This window comes from Arabidopsis lyrata, assembly GCF_000004255.2.
Source record: "Arabidopsis lyrata subsp. lyrata unplaced genomic scaffold ARALYscaffold_3, whole genome shotgun sequence".
Classification (NCBI taxonomy): domain Eukaryota; kingdom Viridiplantae; phylum Streptophyta; class Magnoliopsida; order Brassicales; family Brassicaceae; genus Arabidopsis; species Arabidopsis lyrata.
Window position 1 is genome coordinate 12,310,210 of NW_003302553.1, and position 19,748 is coordinate 12,329,957.

Here is a 19,748-nt window from a genome sequence, read left to right on the forward strand (position 1 = left end):
TCGGTTTTAAAATTTAGTATCCATTCGGTTATTTTGCTTTGGATATTTTTAGATATTTCGGTTATTTTTGGATTTTTTATTTTTTGATTATTTCAAGTATTTTTACTATTTTTATATATTTTAAGTATTTTTTTATTATTTGGTCTATAAATAATTAATATTTTTTTAAAATATTTTTTTAAAATATAATTGTATTTCAGATATTTTCGGTTATTCGAAATATTTCGGTTCGGTACCAATTCTGTTACGGTTTTTTCGGTTATAAAATTTAATATCTATTTGGTTATTTTCAAATTTTCAGTTCAGTTTAATTCGTTTTTTTTGCTTCGGTTTCAATTCGGTAGATTCGGTTTGGTTTATTGCCCATGTCTTACGACTGAGTAAAAAAGAGAAGTGGTTTGGTCTACTAAATTTTGTTGGGCCCAGAAACCAAAAAAATCAACGAGAAGACAAAAAGCCCAAAGATCCGATTTGGAGTCATCAAAAGCCGAAGCGCCAATTAACATTATTCCACTAAACCATGACGACGCCTTCGCCGACCTCCTCTCCTCCCTCTGATTCAAACCCTAATTCCGCCGCTACTCCGCCGCATCACAAACAACAACCACCCTCTCCTCCTCCACTCACGAATCCATCCTCTCCACCACCACAAATCACCGTCGTTGCCTTAGCCGCATCAACCTCCGCCGTCGCCAGGAAAACCCAACCAGTTCTCTGGACTCACGACGAGACTCTCCTCCTAATCGAATCCTACAAAGAGAAATGGTACGCAATTGGTCGTGGTCCTCTCAAATCAACTCACTGGGAAGAAATCGCCGTCGCTGTCTCATCTCGTTCCGGCGTTGAACGGTCATCTACACAGTGTAGGCATAAGATCGAGAAGATGCGTAAACGATTCCGATCTGAGAGACAGAATATGGGACCTATCTCAATTTGGCCTTTCTATAATCAAATGGAGGAATTGGATTCAAATCCTGCTCCGATCTCAGCTCGTCCTCTCACTCGTCTTCCTCCTAATTCGAATAATCACTACAAAGACGACGATGACGAAGACGATGATAACTACGAAGAAGAAGAGGACGAAGATGAGAGGCAGAGCAAATCGAGAAGTATTAATTACATATTGAGAAGACCTGGTACTGTTAACAGATTTGCTGGAGTTGGTGGAGGATTATTGTCATGGGGACAAAAAGAGAGATCATCGAAGAGGAAGAGGAACGACGGAGATGGCGGTGAGAGGCGGAGGAAAGGAGCGAGAGCTGTTGCGGCGGAGATTAGGGCGTTTGCTGAGAGAGTAATGGTGATGGAGAAGAAGAAGATTGAGTTTGTTAAAGAGACAGTGAGGCTTCGTAAGGAAATGGAGATTAGAAGAATCAATTTGATTCAGAGTTCACAAACTCAGCTTCTTGAATTTATCAACAATGCTTTTGATTCTTTCTAACGCAGAGATTAGTGTCATTGTTGGTTTTAGATTTGTAACATAGGTAATGAATTGAAGAATGCACTATGTAAGCTAATGTTTAAGTGAACTTTTTTTGAACCATAAGAGATTAAAGAGACAGAACAATGGATACATTCATCAAATTAACCTAAAACCTACAAGAGAATAAGTTAGAGGAAAAGGTAAAAAAAAAAGGCCTAAATATATGCCACAAAGATGGAGGAGTAGAGACTTCTATACAAAACATTATAAACTGTTTCTACTCTCTCCCAAACCAAAAGATGGGAAGAAGAAGAAGGAGGAAGAGACTACTTCTCTATGATGCAAGTGGGTAATTTACATTATCATATACCTTCTCTCTCTGTGGTCATCAAAAGAGGCAAAAAGACCTGCATGAATTGTATCCTATCCAACATCTTCTTCCCTATTTTATCTCCCTCTGGCCTTATCAAATCTGCAAACTCCACAATCTGTAGAGTTTGTTATGTTATACAGCATCTCAGCCAATTCAAAGATCACCAACTTGATGATGTTAATGCCAAAAAGTGAGGACCCGACTCTGCTGGCGGAGGAGATAAACCAGTTTGGGTTCCTGTACAGGGTTGTTGTTGGTAAGGGCCAGCATTAAGCTTTGCAGGATCTACAACTACTCAAGGTTCTAGGTTCATCTGTCATGCCTCTCATTCCACTTTTGTATCAGGAGGCTTGGAAGATGATACTTCCAGTGCTTCTTCTAATTGAGGCTGCTGTTGCTGCTCAGAAGCAAGGTGTTTCTGATTTAGTACAGTCAGCTTCTCTGGCAACTTTGGTCTCTTTTCTTCTGAAGGTAGAGACTGTTGTTGTCTCTGTGTCACGCCCTTGATCCCGTGACTAGGCAAGCCACCAGATAGATGCTCCTGAGCTAGTCCTTGGTTCGGTGTTGTTACTGGATCATTCCCAGCTGAATCTGTATTGGAACTGTTTACTACTTTAGAAGCAGTGCTTTGCACAGAGGCAACACAAGATGGAGGTTCCAAAGCAGGCACCGCAGTAGAATCAACTGCTTTTATGTTTTTCAAATCATTACTCGCTTGATGCATACCCTTGGTCGTACCCATACTAGCAGTTTGGGTTGTATTGGTGACAGACAGCGGAACACGTGGCATACGTTCAGCTTGGGACTTCTTTGATAACTCAGAGTTTCCTAGGTGATTATGATGAACAACTCGCTGAGCTGCTGATTGCACTTGATTGCGCTGCTTTTGGTGTATCAACAAATGCTGATGGTTAGAAGGGGGAACTGCTGGTGTAATTGACGGGCTAGAGGTGGATAAGATGTTACATGGGGCCGCAGGTGAGGTCTGGCCTTGGATGTTATTGTCTGAATGTAATTGCATCTGTTGTTGGGACGGAGACGAAGCACCAGGGAATGATTTTGGCAGTTGCTGTGAATGATTTGAAGATAAGGGAGGAACAAATGGTTTAGACTGCATATGTGTGCTCGTGGTAGTCCCTGCACTAGACTGCTGATCAGGCCTAACTGGAACCGCTGACTCTCCTTTTTCGGTAGCCTGATTTCCTGGGGCCATGTTAAGACCATTCAGGTGTGACTGATCGACAGTGATGTTCTGATAGATCATGTTGCCTCTACCCATCCCCTTTTTATTCTGCTGTTGACCTTGTGTTGGCTGCCGCTGGTGTGGATGTTGTCTTGCAGACTGCTGCAACTGCTGCTGAAGTTGTCGCTGCCGTTGTTTTCCAGCTTGATTGTTCACTCCAGAAGTACCAGACTGAGGACTCCTACCCAGACCATGAAGCGGCAACTGAGATTTTTTAGGGTTCTGTTGTGCCAAAGCATTAATATTAGGAGAGGGCGACACTGGGGGCATCGATAATGGCTGGGGTGAAACAGGTGGTTGAGTCTGAGGACTGTTTTGTGGAGAAGAAGAAACAGAAGAGCCCTGAGGTTGTTGTACATGTGGCATCATAGTACCAGATGCTGGAAACTGCTGCTGCTGTTGCTGCAAATACCTCTGGTGTATTTGTCTTTGACGGATAGCAAATGCTTCCTGCTGTGCCCCAGTGGCTTGACTTGGGCTCTGGAGATGAGGATGATGCGAGTTGCCAAGCACATGTGACTGCGGTGACATCTGATGTTGCTGGGAAAGTTGGCCTGGGTACGCCTGAACAGGAGTTGTCTGGTTGGTAAATCCAGAACTCAAATTACTGAAAGCTGGGATCCCCGGACTGTTCCCTTGAGCAGCTTGCATCTGAAATTCATGCATATCAGTTTTTATCATCACTGTATAGTCTTAATGTTGTCAAACAGGTTCAAAATGACAATCGACCAGCGGTTGACAAAAAATAGAAGCGCTGAACGTCTACAAACTAAAACAAGGAGCCAGATATAGTCCAGGTGGTGAAGTAAGAAATAGGTAATTACAAGTTCCCGCATGTGAGAAATCTTATAACTAAGTGTAATAATTAGCGTAGCAGTAAACAAAATCCAAATAGCTTACCCGCATCATATGCTGCACAGCTTCGCGAGGCCTGTGCATGGAGCTTCCTTGAGAAGCTCCTCCTCCGGAATGAACATTTCCAGTGTTTGGAATTCCTACCATACCAGAAGAAAGCATACTACCAGTATTTGGCATTGCTGATGAGGCCATCCCTTGGAAACCAGGCCTTGACATGGGTGTGTTCCTGTTCATTCCAGTTACACCCATAGCATTTCCACCCGGAACCATTCGATGTCCACGATCAGATCCTGAGACAGCTCCAGGAGTTGATAAGGAGGGCTGCTGTAGGTTTCTACCGGATAACATCTGATTAAATTGTTGTAGTCGGTGTTGTTCATCAAGTGGCAAAGACCCTCTAGGAACATTGAATCTACCATCCCTATAAAGAAAATATATATCAACATTCAAAATAAGTAAAAACCCTCAAGTAAAATGAGCGGAGATTCACAGACGTATGCATTCACCAAGACAAACCATTCAGTACAGGTCTACCTGACAGAAGCACTCTGTAGGCCAGATGTGGTTGGCAAATTGTTGCTCAGAACCACACCAGACGATCCAGGAGTGGATGGATGTGCTCCAGAAGTAGGGAGCACTGGCGTTCCCTGATTCAACATAGGAAGACCTGGATTTTCAAGTGAAAATACATCTTGACCTGAAGTTGATGCATCACAGACATCAAGGGGCCTTCATCCGGAGATTAGCAAAATATTAGAATTGCAAGAGTAGTCAAGATATATGTGAATTTAAGGGAACAACAGAACTTACGTAAGAACACCTCCATTCAGATTATTCGGGAATACTTGAGAAAGAGCCATGACTTGTGAATTGTGAACTGGTACTATTTGCTTGGGATCCCGACCATCATTCTTGAAGATAGATGAATGAAACAGTCGCAAACATACAAAAGCAGCAACAAGTAAACAGATTTAAGGCCTTAGGAGATTCATACTTCAAACTACAATGTGACTTCAGCAAATGTTAGCCAAGATTTGAAGCTATACTTAGAAACATGCAAACCTGGTATGTCAGGTGATTGAGATATGCCTCTCATACTATAAATTTTACGCAAATTGAAAACTGAATTAAGGAAACCTATCTTCTCCAATTCCATATCTATAACTCTATAAGCAAAAACGTTTACCAGCTCCAGTGCAACTTGTAAACTGAATTCCGTGAACAAAAGAAACCACAGAAACTCTGATAACACTCTCTGGCACTATAAGTTAAGAACCCTTTAGCATTCTTCCCACAAGGGACTCAAAAACTAAAATTTGGACTACCATCACCCATCATTTCATCTCCTTGATGCTAGTATGTTACACAGTACATACACAAAGAACTATCCCTATTACCAGGCAACAGTTGATTTATGACTAGTTTTAGGTTACAAGCTTGGAAACAGTAACAAAGTAGTAGGTGAACTAACCTGTGTCTTTCTATAATGTAACTTCTTCCCAATCAAACAAATCTTCTCAAAATGAGACTTCAGGGTATCTTCCTCCATTGGCCCTTGCAGTCGTTGAAACAACTGTCTCGCACTTCCCTGAATATCACAAACATATCGGGGGTCATTAAATTAGTCTAAACATAGAAGGCACTTTGTTCAGCATCTCAGAGCTAAATAAAAACCTTTGGGATGCCAGGCAAAGTGGATGGATAAGACTGGGAATTCCCTGAATCTTCAGCACTATCAGCCCCATCACCAGCAGTCTTATCCATCAGAATCTTATGCCGCTCCTTGCACTCAGTCGGATTGCGATATATACACTGGACAAACAATGGAAAAATCAATCAGCCAGTAACAAATACCAGTTGTTCACTAATACGAGAAAGTAATAACCTGGACAACAATATCCAACACAACAGTTCACTAGAATAGAAAAAAATATAGCTCTGCCACTCTGTTCAAAATGTACCAAAGAAAGAATCCCAATATTTTTCAAAAAACAGGCACTTACCTTAATTTTAAGGGTGCTGTTCATAGCATCACTAATGAGCTCCCAGTTAGGGCCCATGTCATGCACTAGGACAACAAGCGCCTATATGGTGGGGAAAAAAATTTAGATACTGATAAAAGCAACCATCAGTACATCAATGTTAATGAAAGATGACGTCTAAAAAACCTGATCCTCAAATAGTGACCACGGATTTCCAGAACCATGCTGACCAGGAGAAATCTGAGAAAAACAAAATTCTAGTTTAAAACAAATATTTTAAACAAAGTGAATGGAGTTAGTAAACCTTCAAGAGCATACCTTCAATCCTTTTATTTTTCTGGCCCTATCACGACCTCCAATAAATTTGATAGATTTGTTGGGGTTGGACATATTGCTCATCTGGGAAGCTGCCAGAGAAGGAATCGATCCAGCGTGAGGAATAGCAATATCAAAATTATTGTCTACCAATTGCTTGGTGGTCTTTTGCTTCTTTGCACTATGAGGACCATACAGACCTTGTAAAATACAATTAAAAATATGTCACAGAATTATAAACAATAACCATTGCTCTAGTTTTATAATTGGTAGTTAATGATAAGATGTATGCAAAAAATGCTGCTTAAAACATTGTTTAATTTATACAGGCAGAGTGAGGCTGAGGAACCCCCAACCGCTGAAGAACTATAATGCACCACAAAGTGAAGAAGAATTTGCAAATAATACCATTCATATCAAAATGATTCTCTGGTCGCTTCTTCCAGTGGTCCTTCTGCAAAAATAAGGATGAATTAGAATCCTTTCTAAGAAGTCAATTACTAGTACAGGGTAAACATTTGCTATCATAACTTAAAGTTCTCATTTCAAGAAATAGGAAACTGTGAATAGTCGTCACATCTTCAAGATAAAAACGGAAACAAAAAATAACTTTGTTAAGTATTTCAACCCCATGAGTAAGACTCAAGCATCAAACCAGTTAAGCAAAGTGGCAAAAATTATTTTATCAAGCTAGTCAAGCAACAATATTGATTAATTCACACCACCTAAACTCGCATGCTTTCCCTAAACATTTGCTCAAATTGATTCTTAGGATTTTACCAATGAAATCACCTGTTCCACATGGACTGACGGATCGAGATGCCAGGTTTGGTCATATGCGGATCCCTGCAACAAATGAAATTGAAAATTACAATGCGATGTCAACTAAAACTAATAGCAACTATTTTCTGCAAAGAGTAAGAGATATGCTGATATTGCAAACTACCTGATGAGTCTTCTTTTTCTTTTTAGGTTTTCCTGAGGTTTCAGCCATGTCATAAGGTAACATCTTTTCAAAATTAACACTTGACTCAACCTCTGTGCCTTTTTGGACTGCCGATCCACCATGCAAACTACTTTGCTCATCCTGGAAAGAACTAGTATCCCCACTAGACGCATCTGTCTTCGAGGGCACTGGTAAATTCCCAGCAGTAGCACACCCAAAAGGACTCACAATCCTCTGCCTGGAAGCAGTGCGCACTCGCCTCGTCGGAACTGAGCAGGTATTAATATTACTGGCAGACCTTTTTGCCATCAAACTTGATGAGTTAGAGCCACCTGTGTAGTTGACGTACGGTAAATCATCCCCAAGATCATATGACCGAGCAGAATGAGACTTCATCAGATTCTTCCTTTTTTTGTGGCTTATATTAAATGATCTGCTAGATTCGAAAGCTCCCGGAAGATAATAGGTACTTGTTTCTCCTTCATCCTCATCGAACGCAGTAACATTATATCCTATATTAATTAGAGATAAAAATTAGCACAAATTTAACCAGCCCGGGAAGCTCAAACAACCCAGAATTGTGCGTACCTCCAGCAGTATCATAGGCTGATGTATCAACCTCCTCCTGCATGCTACTTCCAGACTTCTGGGAACAGAGAAATACTGTTAAATATATTCCGAGAACAGATATATATTCTCAGGAAAATATACGCCATCAAGGTTACAATACGCGAGGTCCTAGCATAGAAAAATCTCACATACCTCACAGCGTGTAAGATGCGACTCAATGGACTTATGGTATACCTCCATTGCACCAGATGGAACTGAATAAAAGAGGCTTGCCTGCACAGTTACAAAGCTCAATTAGCAATATTGTAGAACTATCCACAGCAATAGTATTTAACTGAGGCTGCGGAAGTTCTTTTCAGAAATTCATACTTCTGTAAGCTGATCAACCATAGATATATCCAATATTTCTGGGTTGCACATATTGTCCGGTGTTGACGGTGCAGCTGAATGATAGGAGATGGAAGAGTTGTTGTACTTCAAAAATCTACTTGCATACTCCTTGACACCCCCAGCCAAACATACTCTGCCATTCACACAATTAGATTCTTGGCAAGTCTCCTGCATACAACCACAGTATTACTTAGTATGATACCATTAAGTTTTACAAAAATCATAACATAAAGAGCAACAGAATCAGAGACTCCTGAACGTAATTATCAAAGACAATGCAAGCAAATAAGAAAGATCAGGCTTCTCAATCATAAGAAGGAAATATCAGTAGAATTATGTTGTTTTACAGTCTAGTCACAAACATAATAATATGGTTCCAGGATGTCAGTGTTGTCAATACTTTAATCCAATGAGTATATATATACATATATACATATATATATGCATAATTCTGATTTAAAAGAAAAGGAAAGAACCTTATGATCACCATTGTCATCCAAAACCAGAAAAGAGGTCTGACAGTCAAGTACCTTAACAATTCCCAAGCTCGTCTCCTCCAGCTCCCCAGGAACCTCCACAGAACTCCAGAATTCTAAGATAGCATTAGATAGGACTGAAGCTATTTTTTTCAGCTTTTTGTGCTGATTTCGTTCCTCAAATCTCAACTGACAAGTCAAAGCAACTCGATGGCAAATTTGTGCTGCAGCAGTCATCTTCCAAAGGCGCTCCTGGATGATGAAAAGTAAAAGGTAATAAAATGCAATCAGAACACTCACTGAAAAATGTTTCAGTAACATATAAGTGGACAAGCTCATTTAAGAAGACGAATGTCCAGACGCTATTGTAAATAAACAGAACAACAATCCACAACATGCAGCATTTTCCATGCAGATATATAGAATTTAAGTTAGAAAGCTAATTTAACTAGACCATACCTGCGCAAAATCATTTGCCAGCCATGCCATTTCTTCGAGTACAAAATCCCATTGAGATTTCTCACGGACCTCCACTGGTGCAGTACCAAAAGATAACTCGGCAATTCTTTTTCTCTTTGCCTGATAGTGTATTATGTCATACATAAAAAGATGAAAAGGTATATAAACATTATAACTTCTTCGAAAGCTAGACAACTTAAGATCATCAAGCCAAGTTGAAAAAGAAAACCTGTATAATCCGTGCCTCTTCAAGGATAGAGTCCTCCTTGACAGTATCTATCACAACTGCATCTGAGCTCGGCTGATGTTTTAGTGATTCAATATCAGTTCCTGACAATAAATTATTGCCAACTGTGCAAGAACTTGTGTCTACAGATGCCTGAGGAATTCCCGAGCACAACGAGCTGCTAGGATTTTCAGGTAAAATACTACCAACTTTCCTGTCATTTTTGGGTACAACCAACCCATCTTGAAGCCTTTTCTCAGTCTCAAAACCTTTCTCCTCATTTTGCATTTCAGCTGTACTTCTGTGACTTTGATTTTCAATTTTAACCGATTTCATCTGCATTTCACGCTCAGGAATGCACTCAGTAATAATGGTGGTAGATTGACCTGTCTCATCTTCAATCTTAGTTTTCGTTATTTCACCAACTGTTTGATCCAGTAACCCCTCTACTCTCAAAGTCTTCTGCATAGAGATTTCATCAGAGTCAAGTTTCTCCACTTTATAAAGATCTCTTTCATTATCTACATCTACTTCTACGTTGTTAGCATGAGAAGACTCTGACTTTATCCCTTTAGTCCCTGCAGCTCCTCTATTTGTTAAGCTTTCTTCCTCTCCCATGGAATCTCTTAGGCCATTCAGTTGGGTAGAATTATTTTCCTGCCCAGCTATTGTTGCAGCTTTGGGAGAACCAATCTCTGTACCACTCGAAACTAGCTGTGCCTTCTCCCCAGCAAGGCCAGACTCTCCAACTGGCAAATATGCAGACCTTTTTCTATATGTAATGTCGGCTTCATCTTTAAATAAACTAGTCTTGGATCCAGCAGTACTCTCTCGTACAACAGGTTCACCATCCACCTTAGTATTCAGAGAATTGCTGGGAACTCTATTTTTTGGAACGTTATTACCATTTGTATTTGCAAATATTGGACAAGATACAGAAGTTGTATGCCTATCCTTTTGATTGGCTGCTTCGGGAATGCAACCCTTTCCTTCTACTGATCCTCTGCGAATGGATATAGATGTTGCAAGACCACCACGATTCTGAACTAAATCTGTAGAGCTTGACCGCGCTGGATCCCGATTTATCTTTGATCTGTTCCTCCGAGCATACGGGCGAAAGATGGCAGAATCTTCTGTTTCTTTGGTATTCTGGTTGGTGTTTGCTTTGGAAGATCGTTCTGAGTCAGAAGTTCTGTTTTGCCTATTAGGATATCTCAAATTTCTTTCTCCTTCAACTGACTTGTTTTCAGAATCAAACAGTAAAAGATTATCTGCTGTATTAGGTTCAGAAATTGTAGGAACTCCAGGTCTACCGCTACTCTCCACAGAGTCTCCATGTGGTGAGGCAGTCAGGGCAAAACTATCCTTGACTTCACTGTGGGGGGTTATGGGTAAATATTGATGAGTTAATCCATGAAATTAATGGGGAACTACAACAAACACGAATGTACCTGTTTATAAAATGCTCTGCTTGCTGATCTGTGAGTGATGTAGATTGGACGCTATGTGAAGTTGCAATACCGAACTTGAAATCCAAGGGATTACCGCCCTAAAGCAGATAGAAGAGTAAAGGCTTATCATCATAAGTTCTTACACACCAAAAAAAAAAGAGAACAGGGAAATAGGTATTCATACTTTTTCCAGAAACTCCAGTTCTCTCCTCCTTTCCTCACGGACATCATACTCTTGCCTGTTGAAAGTTGAAACAAGCATCTTTGTTACACATTGGAAGTGATTGATAGCTGTAGAAATTATAGAGCATTTAAACATACTGCAGAAGATCCAGAAGTCTCAATCTGAAATACCTTAGCTCCGCTTGAGCCTTCTCAATTGCTGTTCGGCGCGGAGAAGTTTTGACACCAATACCACCTCCACTATCAATAACTCCTCCCATGGAATCAACCTGAGCATTTACTAGAAGAAATCCTGAAACGCTTCCATGCATCACCACCTCAAATACCCCATCAACGAATTCTAACTTAACTGAAAAAAATAATATCAAAAAGCTCTCAGTATTTACAGCATTCCTAATGATCATACTGCACAAGTTAGAATCAATAACAGCTAAATGTTCGAGCCACTATCCAAAGGAACATCAAAGTGAAGATAACTCCCCAAATTCTAGTATTTGATAGAGAATCTTTATCAAGGTTAAGATAACTCCCCATTCTGATCCCCGAGAAGATTAGATGTAGAGAAGCAGCATAACCGATAAAGAGCTCAAATTACGAATTCCAGTATAATGCTAGATGAATGAAACTAAAATACCAAAGAAACCAAATGTTGCCTAAAGGCAGAGAGGTTCGCAAAGCTGAAGTCTTACGAAGAACCAAAGTTAGAAATGATCAGCTTAAGCTACTTAATGGCATCCCCATTCACTCTTCCATCAAGTATCACACATTTCGAAGCTAAACGAGCAGAAACAAAGACGAAATTTCAGCAAAACAGTTCACATTCCTGATCAAAATAGCAGAACTGCACCAAAAACGTTCAAAATCACAGAAGCTCCAGCAAAGCTGGACTCTAGGGTTTCAATAGAAGAGTGAAGGAGAAGAGAGTTAACCTGGGAAGTGAACGTAGAACAGAACAACGAAGGCAAAAAGCTAGGGCACAAAACTCGGGCAAAATCACCAAATTCTAAAATTAGTTTCTCTCTCCTAGGGTTTCCAAAAACACCTCTTTCTTCTAAAGCTTTTTTTTCAAATCAAAAGACGAAAATCAATTTCTCAGAGGAAACAAGAGAAGAAGAAGCTCCTCCCAAAACATTGAATCCATGAAAATTGCTTTGCTTGTTGCGAGATTGATTCCTAATTCAGCAATTTTTCGTTTTCAATTTTGGTTTCCCTCTCGGGAGAAAAAAAAAAAAAAATTGAGTTCTCGTTGATGTTTTTTTTTCGTTCTCTCTCTCTCTCTCTCCTCGACGCAGTATGCGACTCTCTCTCCCTCTCTCTCCGGATTCTGGGCCTGAGATTTTGACCAAACAAGGCCTTTCTTTTGTTTGTTTGGTTCTGTTTCGGGCCTTTTTGTAGTAATAAGTTATAACAGGTTTTATGTTGTGACATGAAACTCTACAAATCTCAGGCATGTCGCTGGTTTAGTAAAACTATAATTTTTTTTTGATAAACCCCATCGGCTATCCGGTCGGCCCCGGTAGGAACACACCGAGGTACTACATAGTGGACTGGTCTACCGTGTTAACGGTTATGCCCTTATGGGCTACCATTCTGCCTATCCCGAGTTTGGAATGCCTTCCGACTAAGTGCCAGGGGTAGTCAGGCCGCCTGCATTTCTGGCTACCAGGTAAACCAATTGGGCCAAAGCCCAACTGACAGACTTCCCAAACAAATGTGTTTTTGTTTCCCGGGAGAATCGAACTCAGGTTTGGGAGTTTCACCCTTTCCCAAAGCTTCCTCTGCAACTAGACCACGGATGCTTGGGCGTAAAACTATAATTGTCCCACGTTGTCTATATAGGCAATTAGGCATATAGTTAAAAACAATAGAACCTTTTATGTGATTGCGGTTATAATTATAAGAGATAATTGGCCAAAAGACAAAGGTTTTGGGATCTAATTAGTTTTTCATTTTTTCTTGTCGGAGTCCATAACAAAAATAACATTAGCCCACTTTTCTCCCAAAATTACCCCTATGCGCTTAAAGTGTTTTGCAAGAGAAGGTTCATTACGTCAGACAAACGACTTACGTCTCAATATAAAAACAAACACATCAATAGGTTTTGGATATCCAAAAAACTAAGTAGATTTATGTATACAAATGTTAACGACGTTCTATCTACGTATTTAGATGTGATACAAATGTTAATAACTTTCTATCTACATGTTTATATGTATAAACATGTTAATAACGCTTCATGTACGTGTTTATATGTATAAACATGTTAATAACGCTCCATGTACGTGTTTATATGTATAAACATGTTAATAACGCTCCATGTACGTGTATACATATATACAAATGTTAATAACGCTATAATATATATATATGTACGTATTTACATGAATACATAGATCCAATAATTTAAAACTATAATTACTTTTACGCTCTATTTATGTAGTTACATGTGTACAAATGTTAAAATGGTGGAATATATGTTTGTAGCGTGTTAAAATTGCTCCAATTCGAAAAAACAATAATTATTGTTAGTTTGGTAAGCATCAGTTCACGTGCTGAGCATTTCATGTTTGTCAGTTCAATATTTCTCTCTCATAAAAGTCAAAGCGTCCTCACACTCGCATGAGAAAAAATTCAACAGGTTTTTCTGTAATTCTTTTGGAAACGATGGTCATTTAGAGCGTTATTTTTTTTTTCGTCTCCGACAAAATCGACATTTGTCGATTTCCTAATTACACTCTCCATTTTTGTCTCTGCACCAATCGTCCCTAATTATAATGACATTTTTTTCTCGTTAATCCTATCAATTTCTTTGTCAAACATATATTTTCATATCTCACCAAAAAAAAAAAACATATATTTTCATATATTACTTCTTATTTATTTTGATTTTTTTTTTGTCATCTTATTTATTTTGATTATTCGAACTCTAATTGGCAAACATATTTGAATATTCTTAAATGTACCTTGTTCTCTCTTTCGTTCTTGTTTTTTTTCCCAGCTCCACTTTAGAGATTCTTCAGATCTTGTTTCAATCCGTTCTTCTTCTCTTCCAAGAGCATTTGTTTGCTTAAGGATTGAATTGAAGTTTTAATCAACAATGTGTATGCTACCATGTTTTTTAAATTTTTTTGGCATGGGACCATAAAATTGGTTATAATTTTTTTGTGTAACCTTAACATTCATTTTGAAATGAATATTTACATTCTTAACAAAAAAAATATACCAAAAAGAATTATTTCAAAAATTCTAATATTAAATCTGAATAAAAATATATTTTGTATATTAAATAAAAAAATTTCGAATTTATATATTATGTGTATTATCACGGATTCACGGATGATTTGTTTAGTGGTAATTAGCTTTCTTTTTTCTTATTTCATATTCCACAAACAAGGGTTGTTTGTTAAAACAAAGGGAAATATATATATATATATATATATATATATATATATATAAAACCGTTAACGACCGAAGAAAAAAGAAAAAAAATGATAGTTTGTGTTTGTTTTGTTAGCTGTAAAATAGTCTGGGTTTTTTCCGACAACGGAAAAAAATACACGTTTTTTCGATAAATACTAAATAGTTCGAGTTTTTCTGGAATTTTTCCTATAGAGGAAAAAATGCGTTAAAACTAAAAATTAATTTGACAAAGTAAAAAATATCGGCGAGAGTACCAAGTTCAAAGAGAATTTTACTTCCGTCACTGCACAGTAGTGTCTCCAGAAGCTGCCTTCTTCGATACCAATTTTCTTACAATTGTAGTTTCTTCAATTCTCTCGTCGAAAATGGCTTCTTTGAGTCTCCTTTCTCAATCCGAACACGTTCTGTTTGTGCCTGGATTCGCGTAAAAATGAGTTTCGATTTCGCTCTTTTGAAGGCATAGTTTCGATGTATTTGGTAGACTTATATGTATATTTATGTTCGTATTGCAATCGATTTCACTGTATCTATATTTGCTCATATTCTATCTGTATCAGTGACATTCACATGTATATTTATGGATTCGTTCTGCTTTGTTAAGGTTTCCATTGATGGATTATAATTTTTTTTTGTTATTTTACGTATTGATGCATGTCTCTCTGTTGGATTTATCTTGATCTCTGTTTCTTGGTGTTCTGATTCCATTCAGCTTATGTATTGGCTTGTTTGTGAGAACTGAGAAGGCAATTGTATTTGAAGCTTTTCTTAAATGGAAGTGAAAATTTCCTTTGCTACAACCAAACAAAAATTCCAACACTTTGTTTTTGGTTACATATGTACAACAACAAATACAATGAGAATAACTAGGATAGCTTAATATTTATGAAAATCCTTCTAAGGAAGCATTAGGTAGATAGCTTTTTAAAAAATCTATTGAGGTAAATAATTTGGCAGCAATATCATAAATAGAGAAGAATATATTTTGAGCAGCTTGAACAAACTTCCATTGACTATAAAAAAATAAGCTTATGGTTTATATTAGTACTAGTATTATGCCCTTGCTTTGCAGGGACAAAACTATACGAAAGGGAAATTTAGTTTAAAGTTAATAATTTGTGGACATGAGTTTTTTGTTTAAAAAGAGCAAAGATCAAAATAAGAGACTGCTGAACCTATGAAACCATTAATCTTGCTTGGGAATGTGAAAATCAATGCAAATCCTAATAGTTCTTCATCTCCTGAGCCCTTCTTGTCACTGTGTGAACAATCCTCCATAAAAACCAATCTTCAACACTTTTGTATTGAGTAATCACACTATTCATTTTAGTAAACATAAATGTAAGAATTTTAATTACAATAAAAAAATCTTAACCATGATATTTGTAAATTTTATGTAAACTCATAATCTTACAATAAGAATGAAGTACAAAAAAAAATTAAGTAATAAAGATGAACATTTCAGAATGCAATTTCAAGACCAAATTCCCGACTCCATAAGAGAACTGGAAAATACAAAAATAGATGGAAATTTGCACATTCTTTTATAAAAACGTTTTTAAATTTTGCAGATATCAATACAATAAAAACAACAAAAGTCTCTCCAGTGCTGACACCTCAGCATTTTGGAGTATTGTGGGACTGACACCTCATTAAAATCGTCAACCAATCAAAACATTTCGGTTAATACAACTCAGATTTCTCAACCAATAATAACTCTTTCCAATTCCACATCACTAAATAATTATTTAACTAAACTCAAGTCCAAACCCAAGTCCAAGCCCAAGTTCAAGCCCAAGTTCAAGCCCAATTGGTTTAAACTTTTTAAAAAATAACCTAATAATTAATTAAAATAAAATAGCTCAATGCCTAAATTTCTATTAAGAAAATCAATTTAACGTAAGGTGCTTATTAATCATTTCGTAGGTAGTCACACAATTATATAGTTTTTTCAAATACGTAAGCTAACATAATTTTTTTTTTATATGCAAAACATGGTTTCTTTTAAAAAGAATAAAATTGATAGCTTCACGAATGGAGGCAGAAACCAAAAGAAAATTACAAAGAAAAAAAAACTCGTAAAAAATATTTAAATTTGTAAATAAATAAAAAACAATATTTCAAAAGTACATCTACTTTTCGTCTTAAAGTGCATAAATTTCTATGTTTTGTTTCACCGGTAATTTTAGCTTCAAGTCTCAATTAATTAATCACATAAAAAAACTCCATGATCTAAATGTATAAAAAAATATGAGTGGTCGATTGAGGAAAAAAGAGAAAATCATGAGGAATGGTGAAAGAAGGTTTGTGAAGGCTGAGATCTAGAAGAAATTGAGGATATGATATAGAAGAGACCTAATAGGCAAATGAGTTGGAGAAAGTTTGCTTACTTAAACTCAAAGTTAGATTTTTAATCATTATTCAATGTTTTCAGCTCTACTAAAAAGGAGAAAAAATCTAAAAAATAGCTCACGGGTTTGATTGAAGCTCTTGAAGCTTCTTAGAAATTCAAAAAACAATTGGCACGATAAATAATCAAACACATGCAGCCATTTTCCTTTAGACTTTATATAGTTTAATTTGAATAAAAAAATAAAAAAATGGAGTTTGGAATTATAGAATATACTTGAGGCGACTAAAAGTTCAGTTGTTGATTTAGTGTACATAATTTCAGAGATATAACAACAAATACAAATAATATAACTCTCATTTCATTCAAAGAAAGGAACAATTCAAGTCATTAATCTTTTGTTTTAGAATTCAAAAGTAGTTTTATTTTCATAATATTTATTGACAGTTAGATAATTTTATTAATGGTAGAAAGAGACAATCCAAATACTAACTATCGGGTTTGGTAAAAATTTTAAGCTTTAATAGAAGACAAACATTTATATGTATATCATAAAAAAATATGATCTTTTAAAGACTTTTTCTAACAAAATGATCAAAACTTGAACTATAAAACCCCTCGATATGATTTGGCTTGTGTTCAGATCGATTTATATTCTGTTCGGTTCGGTTTGGTTTTAGTTGTGTATTCTTAAAGAAATTTAAAAGTAGAGATTTTTAAACAAAATTAATCTAATTTTAGATTTTATTAATTAAAAATGAAAAAAAATATCTAACGCTCTAAATCAAGTGCAACGTTGGTAAGGAATTACATATTAGTATTTACAACATTATTATTTAATTAAATAAATAAATAGATTGGGTTGTTCGGGTTGATAAGAAATATAATCAAATAGTTTGAATGTAAGTTATGGTTTGGTTTGGATCTGTTTGAGTTTGGTTTGCTAGGTTTGGTTTCGTTCGGTTAAAATGTCGACCCATAATAATATTGATCTGATCTAATTCGAAAATCGAATTGTTTTAAAGTTAAAAACTTGTTCATAGTATTCAGCTTCTAACGAAAGAAATACACACAAAAAACTTTGCGTATTAATTATTTTGATTTAATGGTCAAAAAAATCTCTATACTATTAAAAGAGAAGTACAAATGAAAATGGGTCGGGTTAAAATCAGAAAATTGACCCGAAATTCTGAAATCGGATCTTTGAAATTTTTTTGGAATATAAATTCGAATTAAAAATGAAAAATCGAAATAAAATCAAATATTTATGGAAATCAAATAAAATCTGATTGTACTTATGATAACTAATAATAAAAGCATATTCCGAACAATATTATACATTAATTACGTATAATAAATTTGTTCATATATTTTTGGGACTAATTCAATAACAATCAACGTTTTTGTCATTAATTTCGCTCATTTTAGCCAATTATCATTAATTGAAAGATATTTTATTTGCTTCTAAAGATTTCTAGAAAATCTATCACAAATAACACATCTGTTTTATAAATTAAATTGATATTTTTATTTTGGTCGTATAAATTAAATAGATATTTTTATTTTGGTCGTGTAAATTAAATAGATATGAAATTCATGTAACTAATTTTAATTTAATTAGATTAAATCAAAATTATGATATTTTCATACCTATAGCTTACCAAAGAAGTTTAATTTTCAATTTATAAAGATTTTTTGAATATGATTTTAGAATTATTCAACAAGATGCTAAGTATTTATTAAATTTTGTGAATCATGAAAAATAATAATTAATTTTTAATCATTATACTTCATCTTTCAATCTCTCATCTAACAAATAAGATACATATTCTATTATTACTATGTCCAAACTTCATTTTGTTGTATGACTAAATAATATTCCCATTAGAACTGTCAAAGCGAGTTGATTCGTCCCGTTAAGTCCGTTTTGCGATAGACAAAAAATATTTTGACTTGTGTTAGTCGGTCCGCACTACCCGCGGGTAGCATATATGAAATACAAACCCGTCCCGCGAATGTATGCGGATTTGCGGGATTGTCCATGGATTTTGTTTAAATAATTTTAAAGTAACCAAAATTTAAAATACTACTAAAATAAAAATAAATAAAAATACTATTAAAAGTTTGTTTAAATTACCACATATTGAATAAATTATAATTTTATTAATAAATACTAATATGCGGGCTGATCCGCCAACCCGCGGATGAAAACCGATTAAACCTATGACCCACTGCGAATTAATCCATGTGGCCCGCTTATTTGCGGGTTTAATATATTTTCCCAAATCTGCCCCATAGTGAGATGATGTAGGCTCGACCCGCGGTTTTTGACCTATTTTGACTGCTCTAATTCCCATGAATCGTCTAATTTTAGAATTTTAAAAAACAAAATTCTATTTTGTAAATCATAATTAATACGATGGGTATATTTATAAACAATTTTACATTTTCTCTACAATTCGTTATTATGAATACTTATAAGTATACTACACGATTCGTTCTACTAAAAAACACATACAATATTAAACGCAACGTATGTAAACCAATATTCTCCCGCGGTGGACCGCGGATCCGATCCTAGTATTTATTAAAACAAAAGGTATATTAAAAACTTTTAGTAGGATTCAAATATTGCTTGTGTACCATAAATGATTTTAACAAAAATAATCTAAGGTTCTGAAGTATAATAGTCGCTGAAAAAAATATTTATATATATCACAATATAAAAAATCTAATATTTGTAAGAAATTAAACATATAATAAAACGTAAGATAAAACAAACAATTACAAAAATTGATTATAAGGCATATTGATTCCGTAAAAGTAAGATATAAAAGTTATTTACTAATGTATTTATATATAAACTTATAAAATAAAAACTACTAATATACATGTGTTACACACCAAGCTGCACCATCAGCTAACGTTTTTAAATTTTGCAGATATCAATACAATTAAAACAACAAAAGTCTCTCCAGTGCTGACACCTCAGCATTTTGGAGTATTGTGGGACTGACACCTCATTAAAATCGTCAACCAATCAAAACATTTCGATTAATACAACTCAGATTTCTCAACCAATAATA

The 19,748-nt window shown here is 35.9% G+C and overlaps 3 protein-coding genes across 9 annotated transcripts; 1 reads left to right on the plus strand and 2 right to left on the minus strand.

The window, feature by feature from the left end:
• The first annotated feature begins 359 nt into the window (after positions 1-359).
• LOC9319634 (trihelix transcription factor ASIL1) lies at positions 360-1,573 on the plus strand. The gene has a single exon (XM_002883521.2). It carries the CDS (start codon positions 521-523, stop codon positions 1,439-1,441), a length of 921 nt encoding a protein of 306 aa, XP_002883567.1. The 5' UTR covers positions 360-520; the 3' UTR covers positions 1,442-1,573.
• On the minus strand, positions 1,551-12,164 carry LOC9319635 (chromatin modification-related protein EAF1 B). Of its 7 annotated transcripts, XM_021030455.1 has the most exons (23): positions 11,825-12,163; positions 11,585-11,669; positions 11,067-11,244; positions 10,897-10,951; positions 10,713-10,810; positions 9,265-10,636; positions 9,036-9,155; positions 8,631-8,828; positions 8,080-8,268; positions 7,903-7,983; positions 7,729-7,786; positions 7,141-7,652; positions 6,975-7,040; positions 6,603-6,648; positions 6,198-6,394; positions 6,066-6,119; positions 5,901-5,981; positions 5,572-5,709; positions 5,369-5,485; positions 4,708-4,808; positions 4,432-4,626; positions 3,940-4,318; positions 1,551-3,690 (listed from the first exon to the last, which is right to left on the minus strand). In XM_021030455.1, exons 3-23 carry the CDS (start codon positions 11,204-11,206, stop codon positions 2,122-2,124), a joined length of 5,766 nt encoding a protein of 1,921 aa, XP_020886114.1. In that variant the 5' UTR covers positions 11,207-11,244; positions 11,585-11,669; positions 11,825-12,163; the 3' UTR covers positions 1,551-2,121. The 7 variants fall into 7 exon arrangements, with proteins under 7 accessions (XP_020886114.1, XP_020886115.1, XP_020886119.1 ...); XM_021030456.1 differs by lacking the exon at positions 11,585-11,669 and having other exon boundaries at positions 7,729-7,783; positions 11,825-12,164; XM_021030460.1 differs by lacking the exon at positions 11,585-11,669 and having other exon boundaries at positions 6,987-7,040; positions 7,729-7,783.
• A 3,285-nt stretch (positions 12,165-15,449) lies between these two features.
• Positions 15,450-15,590, minus strand: LOC110230078. The gene has a single exon (XM_021032067.1). The coding sequence runs from the start codon at positions 15,588-15,590 to the stop codon at positions 15,450-15,452; it is 141 nt and encodes a 46-aa protein (XP_020887726.1).
• Between the last annotated feature and the right edge of the window lie 4,158 nt (positions 15,591-19,748).